Below are 24,228 nucleotides of genomic sequence, written 5' to 3'. Positions count from 1 at the left end.
ATTGTAGGCGAGTGTCATTTATCACGATTACAAAGTAGAAGCGTCAAAATGATGCTGATTCCAGGGAGTGGTGTCATGTGAAAATGTAGTTCACTTAGAGTTTTTAGTTCCTTTTAGTGTAGTGATTACTAATTTAATGTTTAGTTTTATTTTGTTAATTGTGTAAACTTTTCAGAAATCATGAGTGTTAGTGGTAGTAATGGGAGCCATGTGGGCCATGAGGACGATATTGTCAACCTCAACGATGTCCAAGAGCCCAACATCAATGATTTTCATCTCTTGGGAGGTGTTGGGGCCATATATTTACCCCCAACAGAGGGAAATGCATTATTTCACATAACAAGCACCATGTTGCAACTCTTGCAATTAAAGGGACTCTTCAGTGGATTAGCTAAGGAGGACCCACACGAGCATCTACGAAATTTTGTAGATTTATGCGGACCGTTCTCGTTCAAAAACATCTCTCAGGAATCAGTCAGATTAAGTATTTTTCCTTTCTTATTAATGGGCGAGGCATGCAAATTGCTAGCTGAGTTCCCACGCAACTCAATCACCTCGTGGGAAGAATTGGTTACCGCTTTCAATGTGCGTTTCTTTCCTCCCTCGAAGATAATGACCATTCGGGACAACATCTAAAGCTTCATGAACTTGAATGGAGAGCCTCTACATGAGACCTGGCTCCTGTTTGAAAAACTGGTACTGCAATGCCCAACACATGGTCTTCCTAATAATGTGCTCCTTTTATACCTTTACAGGGGTTTAGACTATTTGTTGACAAATTCTCACCCGGAGGTCTCATACAGCAGGCATACGTAGTGGTAGCCCAACTTTAAGATGGAATGACAACCATCAACACAGCACAGTACACTCGTGATGACAAAGTTTCCCCAATCACCTTTCATCTATCTAAGGAGCAAATTAAAAAAGAGAATGAGAGGGACCAAAATATGGCTAAGATTTTGACACGGCTTGACAGTCTTTCTAAGAATGTTATGGGGGTTGGGACCTATGGTGTTAATGCCGTGGGAGTTGGGAACACGAATCCTGATGAGATGAAGTTTGAAGCTTTGTATAATGGAGAGGTCAACTTTCTAGCAAACCAAGGCGGTAGTTATCGTTCAAACTACACGAGGCAGGGTGTTAACCGACGTTGGTCTAGAGAAGAAGGATAGAAAGATCGAGATCATGAATGAAGGGATCGAAATCCTAATTAGAAGAATAGGGAGAATGATAGATATATACCTCCCCATGAGCGACAAAAACACAATGATTTCGAAGGTGGTAGGTCTCAAGATATGCTTTCCCTATCCTAAACAATGTTGAAGGGTCGGACAAGATGCTGAAAGACATGAAAGAAAACGTATCCACTTTTAGCTAGACCGTCGTCTCTCATTCAGTTTCAATCAAGCATTAGTTAGAGACCCAAATGGTTCATATCTCATCTCATCTCAACCCGAGACAGCAAGGGGGTTTGCCTAGTGATACTATGGCTAACCCCAAGAGTGAAGTTTGAAGGTCAACTTGTGTCGTGCAACGATGTTAAATAAGGCGCTGTTTGGGAGGCAACCCAAAATTATTTATTTGCTATGTATTACCTTGATAAAATAAGTGTGTGTTGATTGTATAGAGTTAGGAAGGAAAGTGCTTGAAAAGATGCAAAGTGACGGGGAACATGTTCTTTTGGTGCAAGTCCAATAGGTTTGGCGTAACCATTCATTCCCGCCGTTTGACTCAATGCACTTCAAAGATTGAGTCTGTAAAACTCAGCGGAATAAAAATCTTTGTCGGCGACTTGCCAACTCGGTGGGGTACTCGCAAAAGTCCGTTGATGCAACTTTCATAAGAAATTGGGAATCATGTTATATTTGGTGATAAAATAGATAGTTGGTGCTTCCCCGAGCCATTAAGCGAGACAAGTTAATATCGCTTAATGAGCAGAAACTGGACGGTCACAAATCACAGGTTTAAAAGTTCTATTCCATTCACTATCTTTCACTTTGTCCCTTTTACAAACTCATACTCGCACTCCAGTAGTTATATTTCTTGCATTTTAAAGTATTTTGAGTATCAAATTGTGCTCGAATTTGGATCGCATTACTGCCTAGCACGTAAGTACAATCTAATTCAACCCCAAAGATTAGTAATGGAACCCCTCAATTATTTTATCAAAATTTGTACTCATTTAGATAATAATTGATAGAGACAAATCTTTGCTAAGTGTCTGAGTTGATGGGATAACATATATTGTCAATCATTACTCAATATTTCCTGCTTAGTTGATAAACTCCATTCGACTATGTTTTGAGCTGAATTTTTATGCGTTGGGATTGTGGAAATGCTATAGGTCTTCGTTGAAATTAATGTTGAAAAGGCTGAATTGTAGTATCAGGGGTTGTGATGTCGAATTTGAAAGAACATAGTGAAAATAGGCACGTTGGGCTGTTTGGCGAGCTGAGTGCAGCTCTCCGAACTGCTCTACAGTTCACCTTAACGTCACCATTTCACCCTTAACTGAATGCTTTATGTATGGGATGATCTGTAACTTTCAACGGTCAAATCGAGTTGCAAATTGCACTCAGCGACTCTCCAAAAGATTCCTTTTTTGTCCTTTGTCTGCACCCTTATATCATTTGTATACCTTTTTAATGAAGACCCAACAGAATCAACACGTGGTAAATTAGCTTGGCGAAGTGACTCTACAATCAGAAACTCTCTTGCCCCCTTCTAAATTACTTCTTTACTAGTCATCGAAGTTTTTATAGAAATGGATAGACCAAAAGTCGCAGGGAGAAATGATCCATCTAGGCACATAAGAGCACGAGAGATTAAATACAAGGAAAATAGAGTGGAGCTATCCAGACAGGGGAAATACACCAAGGAAGCCAGGGCAAAAAGAAGAATTCCGATCGACCCTAACGTGCCTCCATTGGCTCGAGGTTTCGATAATGCTAGACATGCCTTCGAGGCAGCTCATGAGATAGACAAAATAATTGTAGCTAATATCGCTGCAGAAGCTAAGGAAAATAAAAAGGATGAAGAACAGGATGATAACGCTCCAAGGCCCTTGTCGAGTTCCAAGAGGATGCATCAGAAACTGATGCCCTGACATGAGGAGAGGCTGCATAAACAAGATCTTTCTTCACTGCTCTCTTTATATTACCTTTAGTCAATTCTAGCTGCTGTCACTATTTATATTTGAGGACAAATATTTCTTTTGTGGTGGGGTGAGGCCCACCTTTTGTGTGTTTGTTATGAATATTTGTGTTTTGTGTACAATTGAGTCGTCTATTTTAATTGTGTTTTAAAACTACTTTCGCAATTGTTTGAGCCTATGGCTCTCTTTTGGGTCCTAATTCCAAAATAATTTTGACCTTTTCAAAAAAATTTCATTTTTGAAAATTTCGTCACCTCTTGTGTTGAAATGGTTGTTCTCATACAAATTTAATCTAGGTTTTGATCAATACCGATGACTTGAATAGTGCTCTCAATCGAACAAACATGAATGTACGGCTACAACAAAGATAAATGAAGTTACATAGACAATGTGTAAACTCTTTGCATCTCATTGTGATTAGTCATTTATCGAATTGATTCTTTTGTAATGACTATTGCACACTAGTGAAAGTGCGTATTCTTGTTTGTCTTAAGTGTCAATGCCTTGTGTGATGAGCTTACTTTGAACCTTGCATGAATAAACCTGAAATTTTCTGGTTACTCTGATTGATTTAGAAACATGTCCTCCTGAGACGATCTTAGGAAATTTTATAGAGTGTAAGCTAACTTTGACATATACCTCTTTTGTGGCCTACCCGCGAGTGTGTGGAACTCTTTTGAACACCCTTTGAACCTTAAATGTCTATGGAAAAACCTTGATTAACCTTAAACCTTATGTGATCCACCACCTATAATCCTCTTGATTTGTGGTTTAAAGTGATAGCAAACTTAAGCCAAAAGCCTAAGTTGGGGTGTGGTGAAAACGAGAAGGAGAAGTCAAGAAGTGCAAGAAAAGTCTTTCTTAACCTATGGTGGTGTGGAAAAATGGAAATCCTCCATATAAAAAAAAAAGAAGAAAGGAAAGAAAAAGAAAGGAAAAGAATGAAAAAGAAAAAGCTATGGAATAAACGCACAAAAGAAATTGGATTTTCGTGCAATTCGTGGAGGCGAATAAAAAGATGACTTAGAAGCACTTGAAAAAGAATTGATAAAAGGAAGAGAAGGAAATGTCTTGAGAATACCATATCTCATGAAAAAAGTCATTGAGTCTAAATAACCACACCTTTGCACCCAGCCCCATTACAAACCTTCGAAAACCCTTTTTGATCTTGAGTAAACTGAATCAAAGATCGATTGGAAAATAAGGGCAAACCTATGGTTGAAAACATTTATTATGTTCCACTTTTTGAGTGTGAGTGTTGCATCTGATTCCTGATCTTAAATTATTAATATTTGTGTGTGAATATGGAATCATTCTTTGCGCGAGGGTATTTAGATACTTTTGTTGAGCTTGAACTTGCATGAGTAGCAAGTATTGCAAGCACGAGAATATTTGGTAATGGTTTGTCACAACTTGAATCTTTTAGTATACAATTGATCTTTGCATGAGTAATTTGAATCTTGTTGTGTATGTTCATGATTAAGTCTTGTGTATAACTATTTGAGACATCCTATTTGCACTATTGAACTAGAGTTTTACTTGAGTACAAGCAAAAGTTTAAGTTGGGGGTGTTGATGAATCCTCATATTGGACTCAATTCAGGCCTTATTTTAATGAAAATAGTCTCCTCAAATGCTCATTCTATCTCAATATCTGATGAAAACTCTTAAGTTTCAGGTATTTGAAGTTTTAGCAAAAGCATGGACACTTAGGCAAAAGAATTGAAACAAAAAGGATGAGAAGATCTGAAGTTGAAGCTTGAGCATCACCAAACACACTTGGCGATCAGCCGAAAGTATGCATTTCGCCCTTTGTTCCAGCAAGGAAGTGCCGAAGGAAGTTGATTCAAAAGATGATGAAAAGGAGCAGTCTACACTTTGCTGAATAGTTTCGCGAAGCAAAATTATTTCAACCAATGATCCAAAATGCATAGACGCTGAAGGCAAAGCACAAACAACGATGAACTAAAAGAAAGGCGAATCACCGAATTTCTCGGCGATTCACGACTAAATTCGCCGAACAGAATCGCCAACACTAAATCAAAAACTATAAATACTAGCCTTAGTTATTATTTTTAAAAGTCCAAACATTATTATCAATTTTCATTTTTTGAATTTAGGTTTTGGGACTTTATCTCAAGTTTGGAGAGGATTTTGTGGGATACTTGAACTTATTCCTCAAATCGGAAGTGGGTCTTATCCATTCTTCTTCCTTTTCTCATATTAAGGTTTAATTTCTTATACTAATTTGATTTCTTTATCATTTTAGGTGTATTTGATTATTGCTTGATGTATGGCTAAAAACTCTCATTCTTGGGATTTGATAGCAAATATATGTTGATATTATTGTTGGGTCTTGTTTGCTGATAGGATTAGATGCATTTTAATGGTGATTTAACCTAGTGGTTGTGGTTTAATTTAATGGGTTTGTAGTTTCAAATACAAAACCACCCATGTGCTTTCGGATTGCTCGAGAGAGAAGTCGCGAAACCAAGACCGAGAGGGTGAGCCCTAGTCCAATATTCAAGCACACTTCATCAAAAGAGCGGGCGTGAATTAGGCGTAGGTTGGTCTTTATTAGACGAATGGTTCTCCCAAAGGAACCCATTTGATATGGGGTAATTTGCCATAGAAGGAATTCTCTTTCACCTAAAGTTTAGCCTAGTTACCGTTATTTTGAAAATTTTCCTATAGAAAGCATGTACCCATTGATTTACGTCAACATATATTGTGGTAACACCCCCTAGAATGTATCCCCATACTTGATTCAACTTTGTTATTTTTGTTGTCTTTACCCCCACCCCTTTTGATATTAGACGCTTCGGTGTCACAAATTGAATTTACCGTGTTTTATTCGATAATTTGTTAAACTACTACTAACTAGAACGAAATTCTAGTTTCGCTACCATTTTCACCACCTCTCCCTTGGGACACAATCCCAACCCTTAGTTGAGTTACTAGACTCGCTTTGATTCGTAGACACTCAGACTGTAGGCTAGTGCCGTCGATCACGATCACAGAGTAGAAGCATCAATAACTCATGCTCAAATGTATAAACATAAATTATTTCTCAATTCAAGGTAATTACTCAATAGATCCTCTTAAAAGCGGTAATGCTCTAAAATATCTCTGAATTTGTAAAGTCATTTAGAAATCAAAGTTTCTCTCTTTTAAATGTAAATGTATTACTTATTGGAATACATGATTCCCTTATATCATTTCTCAAGCACGGAAAAACTCTCATTTTCATATTTATTTTTCTCATAACTTAGCTCAAAGTCAGATTTGTTACAAAAGAATTCTTAAAATGACTCAAAAGACCTCTTGAACTTTCCCCTTAAACTCACTTCAATTCGGAATGTAAATTAAGACATGTGATTTAAACATATATGAGTTCTCAAAGGAACACTTTCAAAATGAAGCATGGAAAGAAAAAGGATCAGGCAACCTTTGCACATTACTGACGTGAAGCGCAAGATCCAAACTACTGACCAATGTTTGAGGCACTCTGCTGTCGTGGGACGCCAAACCCAAACTACAAACCAAAATTTCTGGCGTTCTGTGTGGCTAACCTAAAAATAAACAACAATGAAAAGTGTGATTGCAGTCATTCCGACAATTACATATTATGGATAGAAAAATCATAAACACAGAGAAGTAGTAATTCCTTCATTACAGATTTGGACAAGAAATATCCACAAATCAAATGTACAGAGTTGTCATGGATTCATCATGCATATTCTATGGAACACAAATATTTGCAAAAAAAGAACTTCTTTACAATTAGAGCTGTCAAAATGGGTTTGACCCGCTAGGCCAGCCCAACCCTACCCTTGAATTAAGTGGGGTTGGGCTTAATTTTTCAGCCAATTCAGGAACGAGATTTTTTGGCACAACCTCATTTGGCCCGCTAGCCTTGTAGGCCTAGACCGCAAGTCTCAGAGGCCAACCCATGGGCTTTAAATTTTAAACATATTTACTATATACATTTTAAGTAGTGATTTATTTGTTAATATTTGTCAATAAATACTTTTAAAATATAAATACTAAATCAATTTTAACTTCTTTTCATATTTTTTACATTTTAAGGCAACTAAATTTTCTTATTATTCTAAATTCATTACTCCATTATAGCTATTAATGACCTATTTTACTTTTCTTTTTACGTCTAATTTTTCATTTCTCCTTTATTGTCTCGTTTACGAAAATAGTGATCATGTAATGCTTTTTGTTTGGATGAATCTTATAAATGATGTATCTTGACTCTTATATAAGTATTCGTTGAAGTACGCATAATTTATGGATGAATTTTTTTATGTATTGATGTCGTATTTATAAAACATTAATGTTCAATACTCTTCTAAGATACCAATATTGTCCATTTTTTGTTGAAAGGACAACCCGTCCCAAACCCTAGCCCGCTTAGGAGTGGGTTGAGATGTAAAAATATTATTTTTATATGTTTTTTGATTTTTTAGAGTCACCACTTAATTTTAAAGAAAAATTAAGAAAACCGTTGTTTCAATTTGACTAAAACAGGGAATCAATTTGAAAGATTTTAAAAGAATTCGGAGATTCATGTTAATGTCTTAGGAAGGTTTTGAAAGCACCTAAGATGTCCGCTTACTTGCGGTTATCCAACAACTAATTTGTTTGGCTAAAATGTTAAACTTTTAACTTGATTTTAAGACAATAATCGTTTTGAGAATTGTTTGAAACAAAATTATTGATTTGCTATATAAGTAAGAATTGGTTTGCAAATTTATTCATTTTTTTAGAATCCGTTTGAAATAAATTTTAAGTAGATAAAACATTTACGGCGTTTGAGGGGGTTTAGATTCTTTTAACTTTAAAACTACCGACAAATAAAAACAGATAAAATAAATGAAAATAAGAGAGAGAGAGAGAGAGAGAGAGAGAGAGAGAGAGAGTTGGGTCCAAATCCGGGTTTTCTGTCCGCCTGGACCGGTATTTGGACCCATTTGTTTTGGATTTTTAACCCACTTGATTTGTACCTGTTCTAAACTAATCAGATAATAATTTTAAAAGATGACAAGGTCTTAGATACAAACATAACAATACAATACTAAAAAATGTGAAATTCGGACTCTTTGGTCCGACTTCTAACTCCCGCTTTGCTTCGTGTTTTCTCCATTCCAAGATCTGTACGCCCCACTTAAGGGCTTGAATCGACAAGGAGTATTCGGCTCTCCCGAAATGCAAAGGGAAGATTATGGAAGCTCGTAGTGAACTCGGATGAATTTTTCATGTAACAAAATGATGGCAGAAATTAGTATATATAAAAATAAAAATAAAAAAAGGGTAAAACATATGAGATATAATTTAGACAAAACATGATTCAATTGAAGAGGAAGACATTTGAAAATCAAAATTAAGAACAGAATTATTTTAACTACTGGACCCTATGTGGCAGATAACTTGAGAAAGACACAACTAAATCAACGTAACGAATATAAAAATAGGTAAATAAATAAATAGATAAACGAACAATACTAGAGTACTTCATTAACGAGCACATGCTTATGAGCAATAAAATCTAATAAATCATTCAAAGAAGGAAACTATAAGATCATATTTATGCTTAACCAATAATCAACTGTAGCTCAAATGTTGGACAAAGAAAAAAGATAAAGGGGTGTATAATCAACAAGCTACATCTCTTGCTATATATATGACAAAGGATTCTACCAAAAGAACCTAATGTAGCTAAATCAAGATGCTTAAAGCACAAGAATATTAAAGACAGCAGCAAGCCAACTTTCTTTTTTTTTAAAAAAAACTATCATTATATTCACATATCTTAGCACAACAAACATCTTCACTCAACTTAATATGCTTAAGGCGAACAGGGGTAAAAACAAACAGAACGTTCGTAAAACTTGAAATAGTTCACAAATAATTTCAAATAAATGGGTGAGTTAAACCAACCAGAAGTTTAAGTGATTTGAAAGAAAAAACTCAATATCCTTGATTCCTTAAAAATGACATTATTAACCAGTATAGCAGGGAGGGCTTTAGCGAAATGTTCGAACACCAAGAAAATATAACAGTAACAAAGATGGCCAAGACTTAAACTCGAAGAAGGGCATGACCTGTAATTCAAGCTAAGCACCAAGATTATTGAACAGAGACGACTTCAGAAACAAAATTCATGCACAAAATGACTACACTACACAGAAGAAAACTATGTTTGAATACAATGACAGATTCTAGTTTCAGAAAGAAAAGCCAAAACGGGACGTAGGAATTACACGTATTCTCATGATGGATTAACATATTTCATCAAGCTAAGTCGCACATCATGAGTTGCTGAATCAATTTTGTAAAGCTCAGATCAATAAGAATATGATGTGAGCAATGCCAAGCGAAGTTATGAATAGCGACGCCCTAAAAAAATAGTAGGCATGGAAATCGAAATAAAGTATTCTCACAATTCAAAACAAACGCAAAACTAACTTTAAGCCACTACAAATCCAACTTTCAACATTTAACTTAGCAAGAAGACCAATAAATGCTAATCGACTATGAATCCACCTCACGAAGAAAATAAGTCGAGAGCTTATGTTCAAACAGAATCATCTTCTATTTGAAAATGCTGAAGTCTCGACAGAAGAGAGAACAAAAACAGGGGCCAAGAAAACCAATAGGAATGAGTCGATCACATAGCACTGGGAATCAAAACAGAAATGCAAGTAGAGATTTGAGGAGGGGTTTTACCTTCTTTGGAGCAGCGAGCCAGACTAGACGAGCTTAGGATGATTCCACCACTCCAAGGTCCAAGTTTCCGTATCTCTTATAAGTCCTAACAGCTCACGATCAAAGGGAGAAAGTATATATTTTTAGATTAATATATAGTATGAGTGTTTTTGGCGCGGTGAAATCCTTTTTGTAAAATTTATCAAAATGTCTCAATACAGAACAAAAATTTCAGACCCTTTTATGAGTTTTCTTTCTGTATATTTTGTAACTTTCTCCAAAATTTTGACTAGAAAGATCCTCCTATGCTTCTTTTCCCAAATGCTTTCAACTTAAACTTTTTAAAAAAAAATTCTAATCTCTTCCCCCTCAAACTTTCTCAGTTCTTAAAAGAAAACCCCCACCCAAAATTTCCAACTCTAAAAAAACGCTCTGAAAAAAAAATCCCCTAGGCAGTGAACAACAAGAGAATATATATAGTAGAAGATTAGGATTTCAGAAATGGGGGGAAAAGGGTAGGAAAGGAACTTGAAAAAAACATTGATTCCCCACAATTTGAATTTTCCTCCAGGATGAAGAAAAGCTACTTCCAGTACGAAAAAAAAGACGGCAAATCCCCTAAAATCCGGACGAGGACAACGACGCGGATGACTAGGATTAAACCCATCGTCCTTGTGCTCGATGTGGCACCCATCCACGTGAGCCAAGGACGCTGGATGTTGCTGCGATTGTAAGAATGGGTTGAAGAGAAAAATCGCAGGTACCCGTTGTTGTTATCACACGAAGAGACGCGTAAAGGGGGCGTTTCGCTGTTCAAGCGAATCTTGGTTGCGTCGCTTCTGTGATCGATTTGTATCTCTAGGAGTTTTTGGGCTCCACGCGTGATTTCGGGATTCTTCGAGCATCACTTCTTTGAAGACAAATAAAGGGGGAAACGGGTGAGTTCGGGTCGAATTAGAGGGGCTTTGGCCGATTTGGGGTTGGGTTAAGGGAACTTGGGCTGCTGCTAAATGGATATAGGGATGGCTGAAAGTGTTTTATAAGGGCCCGAGATTTAATCCTTTAAAGGCCACATGAAATATCGATTTAGTCGAATTAGAATTCACTAGTGAATTTGACTAAAACTTAGATAGGATGAATTAATATAACTAATTCACGAGCTTCTTAATCTTAACAAAATAAAATAATAAATTTTCTTGTAAACTAATAATTTGAATATATAAGTATATTTTAAACTAATCTAAATTAGTAAAAATACCTACTAAAATTAAAAGCTTTAATTTTTGAGGTTATTTTCCAAACATTTATGAAACAAAATTAATTTTATAGAGCATATTTACTATTTAAAATTAGAGGTTACTAAAATTACTTTAAAATAAGTTGAAAACAATTTCAATTTATAAAACTTATTATTTTAAATCATTCGAAATTAATGAAGCTCAAAAGTTAATTTTTATGTCGAGGAGAGTCAAAATTGGGTGTCAACAACTGTCACTCATTTTACTTGGATTGATGCAAGTAATTCGAGGAAAATCAAATTGACCAAACCAATTTTGATCGATCATATTATTCATATTTAGGAAAAAGATTTGGTACGGACTTTAAGAATTATGGCCGAACACCGAAAGTGGGTTTCCTACATATCTCACGCTATAATTTAGGCCACTTGTAGTTCAATACGCTTGAATTAAAGCACGATTTCAGAGGAACTCAAAAGTCATCCCGATACAAAATTATGGAGGGATCGGAATGCTCGAGAATAAGATTTAAGAAAGACTGTTGGGATGCAGCCGAGTTTTCGACATCGACCTCGCATACATATCCTTATAGCTTAGGAATCAGGCTGCCTGTAGTTCAACTCAATCGGTGGAAAAGGAAATTTGTTATGTCAAATAACCTTTGGTTCTGGATAAGTGACAAATAAAGTCCAGTATGAAAAAGAGGCTTGCAACCTCTTAGCCATGAAGGTGGAGATCTTCACAACCATAGATAAGAACTTACACGGACATAATTTCCAAATCTCTTGGTGTATCGTCACTCAGATTGGAAACTTGCTTTTGGTAGACCAAATTTTTAGATACAAACTGAAACTGACAAACCGAAAGAAAAACCACATTCCTTATGATAGGGGTGTGGTTTGATTGTGGTGGAAGTCGCTCCTCTTCTCGCGTCCTACTCCTCTTTAGACTATGTCCCAGTTTGCTGCTAAGAAAAAGTTCCACGTTGTGATGCCTCCTTTTTTATGTCGTCCGCACGATGCTTTTCAGTTACTCTTGATGTAAAAAATGTCACATAAGTATGTTCAATATATGCCTTGATGCTTTAGCTAGCGGTTTGAGTGAAAATATATAACAAAGATCATTCATATAACAAATGAGTATATCTTAACGGATAAGCATAAACATCTTTTTTCAATTAAATGAGAAAAAATAAAAAATTAAAGATAATGGATACCACTTTTGAACATAGTATGTCCATTACAATTCATGATTTGCTGAGGATTTGGAGATGTCATTGTTTGTTTTCTGCATGGCAAACTCCGATGATCTTTGCAACGAGATAGATGTCTCAATGGTTATCCAACTATAACGAGGTGGATGACTCAATGATTATCCAACTGTAAAGAGGTGGATGACTCGATAATATTCCAACTATAATGAGGTGGATGACTCGATGATTGTCCAACTGTAACGAGGTGGATGGTTCGATAATGTTCCTACTGTAATAAGGTGGATGGCTCGATGATTATCCAACTATAACGACGTGGATGACTCGATAATATTTGCTTCTTAAAAAAGTTCCACGTGTGTTTCATCTTTTCTGATGTTGTCTGCTCCAGTGGTTTGATTTGAGAATTCATCCTCTTGGATGCTCTCGACAAAGAATGAAATGAACCTGTTAGCAGAAACTATAATTTAAATAGAGAAGTCATATTCTTTACCATACTCAGCAAATGTTTTGACGTTAGCCTCTGTCATTTTTGACGTAGTAGATGATGACTTGATATGATGTGAAAAATGATGCTTCGTTGATAGAAAGATGATGATCCATTGGTAGGATAATGCTGCTACATGATAGGATGATGACATTGATTCTCCATTGATAGGATAATGATTGATGATCCATCGACGGGATGATGTTGTTGCTCCATTGATAGGGTGATGATGCTCCCTTGGTAGGATAATGTTGATGCTCCATTGATAGGATGATGATGTTCCATTGATGATATATTGGTAGGATTGATGATGCTCCATTCATAGGATGATGATGTTCCATCGATGATCCATTGATAGGATGATGTTGATCCATTGGCAGGATGATGATCTCTATCGATAAAATGATGGTGATGTCTTTTTGGATGGCGGTATTATCTCATTTGACAATACATGTAGAAATGTCCCTCTTGTGGGGTCTCGTATTATTGCGTATGTTGAGAGTTATGCTTTCACTTGTTCATGTTTAAACATTTGTACTCATTGTAGATCATGCTTTGCTGGAAATTTGAACGAGGTGTTGTTGCTTGTATTGTGACCTATTTTTTTATCTTCTAAAAAACTTTAATGACTTTCCTGCATCCATAAAAGAAATTATCAATTTTGAGGAGCTCCTCGCCCTTTTTACCTCTCCATATTTGTTGAATGGAGGAATAAGAGAACTTGAGGATATCTCATAAAACCTACATCCACAGAACAATTGTTAGTGTTTTAAAACAAAATGATCTGTGTTGACTTCTTCAAACGTTTTCGCCTTGATTTTCTATCTTCAGTTGATCGCTCTCATCTCTTGCTTCTTGATAGGCAAGACAAAACATTTATGCAAAATATTTGAAATAAATAGAAATAATCTTTAAGAAAAAAGGTTTCAAAAAGTTGTAATTGGAAAAGGTCACTGCCAAGTATCATGTCACGTCAAGCTTGATGAACGCCTTTGGTGTTGATATGTCAAGATCTATCAGACAACTTATCGGAGAGATTCTGAAGACTATGGAAGTTTTGACGATATGAATCTCGAAATGTCAAAGATTGTTAAAGTTTACTTCTGATCTTTAAAAACAACTTTTGGGGATCACTTGAAGTATTTTGCTGATCATGCTGAAGTTATTCACATCTATCTTAAACCTCTAATGCAAAACAACATGAAAATTTTGAGGTCATCCTCAAAACTTTCTGTCCCGTTTAACTGTCTTGGCGTATCTTGTCCTGTTGGTGAGAAAAATTATGAAATTTTTTTTAGATCCTGTCAAGTATTTTGTCTCATTTACGATTTTCAATGTAACTTCAGTCTTGTCTTGCTTGGGAGATATATTTCTTGAGAATTTTTGAGTCCCTCTCAAAAATTCTGTCCCACTTTCTATTGTAAAGGAAAATAGAAATCTTAAGGGAGACATGACCGAACCGATGTGGCGCATACGTATCCCGTTGAAGCAGGAATCAGGTCAATCGTAGTTCCCCCTCAAAGGTTAACAACAGTTAGAAAATTACTAAGAGACTGATCGAGGCCGACATAGGCTGCCTACGTATCTTATTCTTGAGAATTCAGGTCAAATGTAGTTCAAATACAAAGGAAAATGCCAAAAATATATACTGGGGTGATTGAAGCCGACATAGGCCGCCTACGTATCTCATTCGTGAGAAACGTAGTTCATTAAAAGAAATAATTTTTCTAACATAAGACTATTACAAACATATGATGTGATTATAAGGATAGAAAAAAAAGACACTCTAAATATTTAAATATAGCAACTCCTGATAGAATCTTATTTGATTGAATGTAACAACCCTAAAAATGTATAAGATAAGTAATGCTTAATGATTCTAGAATTCCTACGATTAGACCGGGTTCACACAGATTGATGCGCCTAGAACCAGGCCTCTGAACCCTTGCAACAGCCAAGCCAACTAACTTGGGGAGTTAGTTGAGCTAGGAAAGGTCGGGTCCAGCCATGTAGGTCTCCCGAATATGAAGATTTACCTGGATGAGTCTTTACTGGACTTAAAAAGCGGAAAATCTTACGTTTGGAGGGTCTAGGGGTAAAATGGTCTTTTACCAGGCTAAGGGTAATATCATACTTACCCAAAATATATATTTAATTATTTAGTTAATAAGGTGGAGGGGTATTTTGGGGAGATAGTGCCGAAAATGGGCTCTAAGAGTAAAGTCTTGCTCCACCCTGGTTCGAACCTAGGTGGAAGCAATGAATTAAATTGTTTTTATTTAAGTGGGTAAATATATGTAATTAATTAATATTATTTAATTAATGGCTGATTAAAAAAAGGGGAAATCAGATTTTTAGTTATTAATTATTAATTATTAAATTAAATTGACTAAGTCTTGCCAACTATCCTAGTTTTCAGAGGCACTATCTCACACAAACTCTTTCACACACCTAAACCTCTCTCTCTCTCTCTCTCTTGTCCATTTTGATTTCTTTGCTGCAAAAATGAAAAATAAAAACATTAAAAACAATCAAAAGTTCTCTACAATCAAAGAACTTACAAAAAAAAATACAAACAAGCAAGCTAACTTAAGAAACGAAAATTTTACATCATCTTCTCGACGGGATCGTGTTGAAGGTTTAGTGGAGGATCTGGATTGCACTTTGAAGGTGTGGAAAGCTACAACCAGGTATGGTTTTTCTCTCTTGGAATTCTTTCTCCAAGAGAAATTTCTTTCTACAAAATTCAACGTACGAAACAAGGGTTGTCCCCTTTATTGTCGAATTCCTTGTCCCTAGTTTCCTTCTGATTTCAATCTAAATTAGATAGAATCATGTTGTTGGTATGGTTGTTGGTAGCTAAGTGTGAAATATGACGTTCTTTGTGATTTTTTGTTTGGAAGTAGCAAGCATGTTCAATGATGTCAACCGAAAATGATATGCTGCAATGTGTAAAAATGTTTGTTGTTGTTCTCCGTTTTGAAGTCTTAAAATGGCTTGTTTGATGATTGGAATTATTGTGCATAAGGTGTGTAAATTGTGATGTTTAAATGAATTGTAAGGTGGCTGATCTTAAGTGGAAAAATCTAAGCTAAAACAACAATGAATCTACACCTAAAAACGCGTTAAACAAATTGTGAAAATACCACAAAACATACATATGAATGTTGTTAAATAAAGGATAGAAAATTTAATAAAATTTCCAGCACTTGGTGATGGAGCTTTCGGCCAGAATACTTTAAGTTTGAGAAATTAAAAAAAAAATAAAGCATGTGAGGTTAGTGGGGATTGAACCCAAGACATCACTGCATCAAAGCTGAAAAAAAAGAGAGGTGTGGGATTCAAACCCACAACCTCTCGGCCAAACAAGAGAGTAAAAAAAATTTTAAATTAATAAAAATAATGGGAGGAATGGGATTCGAACCCACCACCTCTTGGCTGAAGGTCGGAGATAAGAAGAGAAATAAAATAACTATAATAATAATAATGATAATAATAATAATGAGAGGTGTGGGATTCGAACCCACCTCCTCTTGGCCAACATGGGAAAAACATAGGAAAAAGAGAAATAAATGAATGTTGCTATGGGGGTTCGATCCCGGATCCCCTAATGCTTAAAACGCCGAAGGTGAAGTGAGGGGAGGGAAAAGAAAGGAAAAATAATGTTAGTGAGGGGATTCGAAATCGGGTTCCCCAAGCCAAAATGTAAATCCAAAATTAGGTGAAAGAAAATTAACTAAGTGTTGTCCAAGGAATTCGAAGTCGGGCTCCCTTTCCCAATTCCGAATTGACATATAAGTCATACATAAGTAAATACTTAATGAATGATGCCTCTAAAGATCAAATTCAATATCTTGGCATATATACAAGATGCATAAGTCTTGTACCACATAATTTTGGGTAAACATGAATCACTTAGACAAACTATGAATGAAGCCTCATGACTTGTATGTATTGACTCATAAGTCTAGCATAAGTTTAGAAGTAAGTGAACCTAAGATGTGTGTGATGAAATGATGTAAAACCTAGAAGGGGTTAAGTAAGAGTGTGAAACACACTAAATGGTCAAGTGCATTGGCATATGATGATATGAACATTCATGTAAAGGGGTGAGTAATTATGAAGAGCAAATGTGCTAAAGTTAATGAATGTGGTGACAACATGATAATAGGCTAATGTGAAATATGAGATCAATCTCAAATGAGCCTAAGTAAATGTTACCAAAACGTACTCACCTATGAGAATGTAAAGTTAATGAAGAGACCAGACTCTATGAACACTCTAATGAAAGTATTGAATTTAATGCATACTTAATACTAATGATGAGATGAGAAATCATCTAATGAGTTATGATGTCCTCATGCTAGAAGCCAGCTTCCATGATGTATGAGTTGAATGTAATGGAACTTTATACTGAGCACCGATAGGCTAGCTATGAGCGGTGATGCCTTCTTTTGGGAAGGGCGGAGGTTCACGTAACACTCATGAGATAAGACTGTCCGGCATACCGGGTATGGGTCTCCTTATATCTCCTAGTCTTCGAACCTATACTGCCAATATAGGGATCTAGCAGGGTTTAATTCCCATGTACGCTAGCATGTTTGGGGTCACTTTGGCCGGTGATTCCACCTCTTTTCGGTGTGGGGGAGACACTGAATTTGATGATGCTCACATGATCTATGTCGGTTAAAGTTAAAGTTTCCAAAGAATGAATGAGGCCAACCTCAAATGGTGCACATAATAAAATGAACGATACAAAAGGTGTAAAGATAGGAAAATCAAGAGGTTAGCTAGACTTAAGTAATGACGTTATGTTATTCTTGGTCATTGCACAACAAACTCGATGAGAGTTTTAAACTACATCCTAGGTATGACTGGTGTTTGCACTAGTATATGAAAGAATGAAAAATGAAGTACGTATGAATGAATGAATCAGACTCTGTGTTTGCTAAAAAAGGCTCCCTAGTTGAGGTCCGATATGTTGAGCCTTCATTTTGGGAAGTCCTAACGTCAAGTCCATGGTCCCAAGGTCTCATGTCATATGACAGAATGATATGAACTACGTGATATGATATGTGAAATATGTTATGTGCTGTTTGCAAAATGATAAGTTTGATGATGTATGTTACACTCATGGCATGACTTTGCAAATCCAAATTTTGTAGGTCCATTGACTTTCCTAATCCAAATTTGGCAAGTCCACTGACTTGACTTCCCATAAATCATGTTGATAGGAAAGAGCTATTCTTTCTTATGCATGTCCTTGGTGTGTGCTTGCATATACCCATACTTAGTACAAGTGTGTACTAATTCCATACAATTATCTATTTTTAGGTGCAGGCACAGGTGGACGTTAGATCGTACGATACAACGTTACAACTATCCGGACGTGGAGATTTCATCCGGACCTTGCAGGCCCTCGTGCTTTCAAGGTTGTCTACTGTTATTATCTAGCTTAGATGTAGGCCTTAGCTAGTGGAGCATGTTTCACTAGTGTTTCATTTCCCACTTCATTTAAGATTTTGTATTGGTGCCGTTTTGGCAAGTACACATTTAATGCAGCTATGAACTATTTCTTTAATTTGATGATTTTAATGTTAGATGGTTGATTGTGAACATTTATGAGTTTAAGTAGAATGTCTTATACGAATGTTAAATAATAAAAACTTTAAATTTTCCGCAAAAATTAACCTAGATGAAGTAAAGATGACGCATGTAGGCTTGTCTGCGACCTCTGAGAGGTTAACGATGCCGGTCTCGTCTGGGGTCTAGATTCTGGTCGTGACAAAGTTGGTATCAGAGAACTAGGTTAAATTCTGAGGATAATTGGTTCACGTCAACCACATTGAGTAGTTTCTAAGTCATGGTAGTGAAGTGCACCACTATCCTGAATTAGAAATGCATGATGCATAGAAAAATTTCCCTTCTTTTGATCTTATCGTGCCTTTTGCTAAAGTCTGATTTCTTGGTATTATGAGCGTGTCTAACATCAACTCTTGTTGTTTCCAGAGAATGAATACCAAGAGAAACATTTGTTAGAGGAGAGGAGGAGCAGCTGCTGGGAATAATTAGGTTCCACCCCAGGCTCGAGCTGAAAGAGTGGCTATGCCAGTTAACCCAGCTGGGTTGACTGTGTGGAGGTGTGCGCATCTCTGGCCCAGATGGCGCAGGTCATCACTATGCAGGCCCAGGCCATGACTGCCCAGGTCAATCGGCAGAATGTTGAGAGAGAGAACCCACCAGTGCGTAGCATGGCTGACAGACTACGAGACTTCACGAGGATGAATCCTCCTATCTTTATAGGGTCCAAAATTTCAGAGGATCCCCAGGAGTTTGTGGACGAGGTCAACAAGATTTTGGTGGCCATGGCAGCCACTAATACTGAGAAGGTTGAGTTGGCTTCCTATCAGCTCAAGGATGTTGCACAGACTTGGTGCAAGATGTGGCAAGATAGCCGGGCGTTGAGCGGAGTTCTGATCACTTGGGAGCTGTTTAAGACAGCTTTTCTAGAGAGATTCTTCCCTAGGGAGATGACAGAATATAAGGTTGAGGAATTTATCAACTTGAAGCAAGGATCGATGACAGTCAGAGAGTATTCCCTGAAGTTCGTTAAGTTGTCCAGGTATGCTACTTCCCTTGTATCTAACAGCAGGGATGAGATGAGCAGGTTTCTCACAGGGATCACCGGAGATCTGGAGGAGGAGTGTCGGTCTGCGATGCTCCACGATAACATGGACCTCATCAGGATGATGGTGCATGTCCAACAGGTAGAAGACAGACTGAAGAGGAGGGGCGTTCGTGATGCTAGGAGGCCTAAGCCTTCTGATCAAGCAGGTCCTACCAATGGAGGAAACAAGAACAACTTCAGTGTTCGTGAACAGCCCAGGTTCAAAAAGGGGCAATAGAGTTTTGGAAACTCTAACTTCTAGAGGAGTGCAGCACCCAGAGGAGGCAGACCCGAGCTTTAGAACGGTAAGGGATGTGATGTGCAGCATCCCAGAAAGGACTGTGCTAAGTGTGGCCGTGCTCACAGCGGAGAGTGCAGACAGGGCCCTAATGCCTGTTTCGGATGCGGTAAGAGTGGACACATGGTCAGGGACTTCCCACAGAACAGGGGTCAGGCTGGAGGTAATGCTCAGCCTAGGCCTAACCCATAGGGTACAACAGCAGCCGAGCCTCTTAAGAGGAACAGGTTCTACGCCCTAAAGGGCAGGGAGGAGCAGGAGAAGTCTGCTGATGTGGTCACAGGTATGCTGCAAGTATTCTCAACTTCTTTTTATGCTTTACTAGATCCAGGGTCTACGCTTTTTTTTGTAACTCCTTTTCTTGCTCTCACTTTTGAAATATTGCCTAAAGTTCTACATGATCCTATAGTGGTTAGTACACCTTTAGGAGAAAATGTAAGGAGTGATAGGGTATATAAGGATTGCCCAATAGTTGTATGCGGTAAGACTATGTGCGCAGACTTGGTTGAATTACCTTTGCATGATTTTGATGTTATTCTTGGCATGGATTGGCTTCATAGTTGTTATGCTTGTATGGATTGTCGTAGTAGGGTTGTGAGGTTTCGTTTCCCTAATAAAAAAGAGCTGGTTTGGGAGGGGTACAATTTGAGTCGTCCTAATCCTTTGATTTCGAACCTTAAAGCCAATAAAATGATGTCCAAGGGGTTATGGTGTCATCATGTGAGTGTTAATGATTTAGATCATGACATTCCTTCCATAAACTCAATGCCTGTAGTGAGTGAGTTTCAAGATGTATTTCATGATGATTTTCCTGGAGTTCCTCCCCCTAGAAAGATTGACTTTGGTATCGACTTAGAACCCGGTACTAAACCAATTTCAATTCCTCCTTATAGAATAACTCTAGCTGAATTCAAAGAGTTGAAGCTGCAGTTAAAGAATCTCAATGATAAGGGTTTCATTCAGTCGAGCATATCCCCTTGGGGCGCTCCAGTGTTGCTTGTGAAAAAGAAAGATGGAACCTTTAGAATGTGTATCGATTATCGGCAACTCAACAAGGTCACTATCAAGAATAAGAATCCACTCCCCAGAATAGATGATTTGTTTGACCAACTCCAAGGGTCTAGTTTCTTCTCAAAGATTGATCTTCATTCAGGGTACCATCAGCTTAGAGTTAGGGATGAAGATATCCCAAAGATAGCCTTTCGTACCCATTATGGTCACTATGAGTTCCTAGTGATGTCATTTGGTCTCACGAATGCACCTACTGCATTTATGGACCTCATGAACAGAGTTTCCGTGAATACCTTGACTCATTCGTCATAGTATTCATTGATGACATTCTCATCTATTCTAAGACCAATGAAGAGCATGAACAACACTTGAAAATAACCTTGCAGGTACTTAGACAACATCAGCTGTATGCCAAATTCCGCAAATGTGAATTCTAGCTCAGATTAGTGACCTTCCTGGGTCATGTAGTGTCCGATAAAGGTGTGGAGGTAGATCCCAGAAAGACTGAGGTTGTTAAGAACTGGCCAAAACTTCTTACTACCACAGATATCCATAGCTTCTTGGGATTGGCTAGTTACTATTGCAGGTTTGTGGAGGGTTTTTCTTCCATTGTCGCCCAACTCACCGACTTAATGAAGAACAAAGTCAAGTTTAATTGGGCGGAGACTTGTGAAAAGAGCTTCCAAGATCTCAAGGACAGACTCACTTCTGCCCCGGTGCTTACCTTGCCTAACTGTGGTGAAAATTACACTGTATATTATGATGCATCAAGGGTTGGTTTGGGTTGTGGTCTTATGCAGGGTGGTAAGGTGATAGCCTATGCGTCCAGACAGCTCAAGGTGCATGAGAAAAACTATCCAACTCATGACTTAGATTTGGCAGCGGTGGTGTTTGCACTGAAGATATGGAGGCACTACATGTATGGAGTACATGTGGATGTGTTCACAGACCACAAGAGTCTCCAGTACGTGTTTACACAGAGGGAGTTAAATCTACGTCAGCGGAGATGGTTGGAGTTGTCGAAAGACTATGACATGAATGTCCACTACCATCCAGGTAAGGCTAATGTTGTAGCTGATGCTTTGAGCAGGATGAGCATGGGGAGTACAGTCCACGTTGAGGATGATAAGAAGGAGTTGGTGAAAGATGTACACAGACTGGCTAGACTGGGTGTGCGGTTGGTTGACTCTACTAGTGGGGGTGTTTCGGTCCATCCTAGTTCTGAATCATCCTTGGTAGTTAAATTCAAGAAGGGTCAACATTTTGATCCTGTGTTGATGGAGTTGAAGGACTCAGTATTGACAAAGATGAATGAATCTTTTTCCTTGGGAGGTGACAGCATACTTAGGTACCAGGACAGGCTGTGTGTACCAGATGTGGATGATTTGCGGACTAAGATTGTTGCAGAGGCTCATGGTTCCAGATATTCCATACATCCAGGTTCCACCAATATGTATAATGATCTTAAGAAGATCTATTGGTGGGATGGCATGAAGAAAGATATTGCTAAGTATGTGGCTGAGTGTCCTAATTGTCAATAGGTTATGGCAGAGCATCTTAAACTAGCCGGTCTGACTCATATTATCGAGGTTCTGACTTGGAAGTGGGAGGCCATTAATATGGACTTCGTGCTTGGTCTTCCGAAGACTAGGAGGCAGCATGACTCCATATGGGTTATTGTGGATAGAATGACTAAGTCTGCGCACTTTATCCCTGTGAAGTCTACTTACAGAGCCGAGGACTATGCGAGACTCTACATTGATGAGATTTTGAGATGTCATATGGGATTCCTTTGTCTATCATTTCAAATATAGGAGCTCAGTTCAATTCGCATTTCTGGAGATCTTTCTAGAAGAGTTTAGGCACACAAGTGAAGCTAAAACTGTCTTTCATCCTCAAACTGATGGGCAGGCTGAGCGCACCATTCAGACATTGGAGGACATGTTGAGGGCGTGCATGATTGACTTCAGAGGTAGTTGGGACGACCATTTTCCTTTGATAGAGTTCTTGTATAATAACAGCTATCAATCCACCATTGGGATGGCACTGTTTGAGGCACTGTATGGTATGAGGTGTAAGTCTCCAGTTGGGTGGTTCGAGTTTGGAGAGTCATCCATTTTGGGTCCATAGATCATTCACGAGGCCTTGGAGAAGGTCAAAGTGATTAAAGACAGGTTGGCTACTGCTTACAATCGGCAGAAGTCATATGCGGATAACAGGAAACGTCCCTTAAAGTTTGATGTTAGTGACCAGGTCTATTTGAAATATCACCTCTGAAAGGGGTGATGAGGTTTGGCAGGAAGGGGAAGTTGAGTCCGAGGTATGTTGGGCCATATGAGGTCCTACAACGTGTGGGTAAGGTGGCCTATGAGTTGGCATTGCCTGCAGAGTTAGCTTATGTTCATCCAGTCTTTCATGTGTCCATGTTGAAGAAGTGCCTGGGTGATCCAGCATCGATTCTACCTGTTGAAGGTTTGGGGGTTGATGAAGACTTGTCCTATGAGGAGATACCTGTTGAGATTCTAGTCAAACAGGTGAAGTGGCTGAGAAACAAGGAGGTTGCCACAGTGAAGGTATTGTGGAGGAACCATCTTGTTGAGGGTGCTACGTGGGAGGCCGAGGCCGATATGAGATCCCGCTATCCCCATCTGTTTAGCTCTTGAGGTTAGACTCCCTACTCTAAAGTTTAAGTTTCCCTATCTCTCCATTCTTTGTTGCTATTGTTAGATTGTGTGTAGTAACTATGATATGATTTGTTTGGCATCACGCTAAATAATTAGTAGTGTCATTTGGGGACGAATGTTCCTAAAGGGGGGGATAATGTAACAACCCTAAAAATGTATAAGATAAGTAATGCTTAATGTGTCAAGAATGCCTATGATTAGACCGGGTTCACACAGATTGATGCGCGTAAAACCAGGCCTCTGAACCCTTGCAAAAGCCTAGCCAACTAAATTGGGGAGTTATTTGATCTAGGAAAGGTTGGGTCCACCTATGTAGGGCTCCCGAATATGAAGATTTTCCTGGACGAGTCTTTCCCGATCTTAAAAAGGGGAAAATCTTAAGTTTGGAGGGTCTAGGGGTAAAATGGTCTTTTACCCGGCTAAGGGTAATATCATAATTACCCTAAATATATATTTAATTATTTAATTAATAAGGTGGAGGGATATTTTGGGGAGAGAGTGCCGAAAATGGGCTGTAAGAGTGAAGTCTTGCTCCACCCGGGTTCGAACCTAGGTAGAAGCAATGAATTAAATTGTTTTTATTTAAGTGGGTGAATTAGTACAATTAATTAATATTATTTAATTAATGGCTCATAAAAAAAAGGGGGGGAAATCAGATTTTAGTTATTAATTATTAATTATTAAATTAAATTTGACTAAGTCTTGTCAACTATCCTATTTTTAAGGGGCACTATCTCACACACCTAAACCTCTCTCTCTCTCT

General features: G+C 37.8%; 1 protein-coding gene across 1 annotated transcript; it reads left to right on the top strand.

The window, feature by feature from the left end:
• The first annotated feature begins 18,966 nt into the window (after nucleotides 1-18,966).
• Nucleotides 18,967-22,322, top strand: LOC107001401. Its single transcript, XM_015199467.1, has 4 exons — nucleotides 18,967-19,194; nucleotides 19,573-19,691; nucleotides 19,806-19,933; nucleotides 22,156-22,322. The coding sequence occupies exons 1-4, from the start codon at nucleotides 18,967-18,969 to the stop codon at nucleotides 22,320-22,322; spliced, it is 642 nt and encodes a 213-aa protein (XP_015054953.1).
• Nucleotides 22,323-24,228: the final 1,906 nt, after the last annotated feature.

Source organism: Solanum pennellii, chromosome 10 (assembly GCF_001406875.1).
Source record: "Solanum pennellii chromosome 10, SPENNV200".
NCBI classification, from domain to species: Eukaryota; Viridiplantae; Streptophyta; class Magnoliopsida; order Solanales; family Solanaceae; genus Solanum; species Solanum pennellii.
Note: the sequence above shows the minus strand (reverse complement) of the source record. Positions and strands in the feature narration are given on the sequence as shown.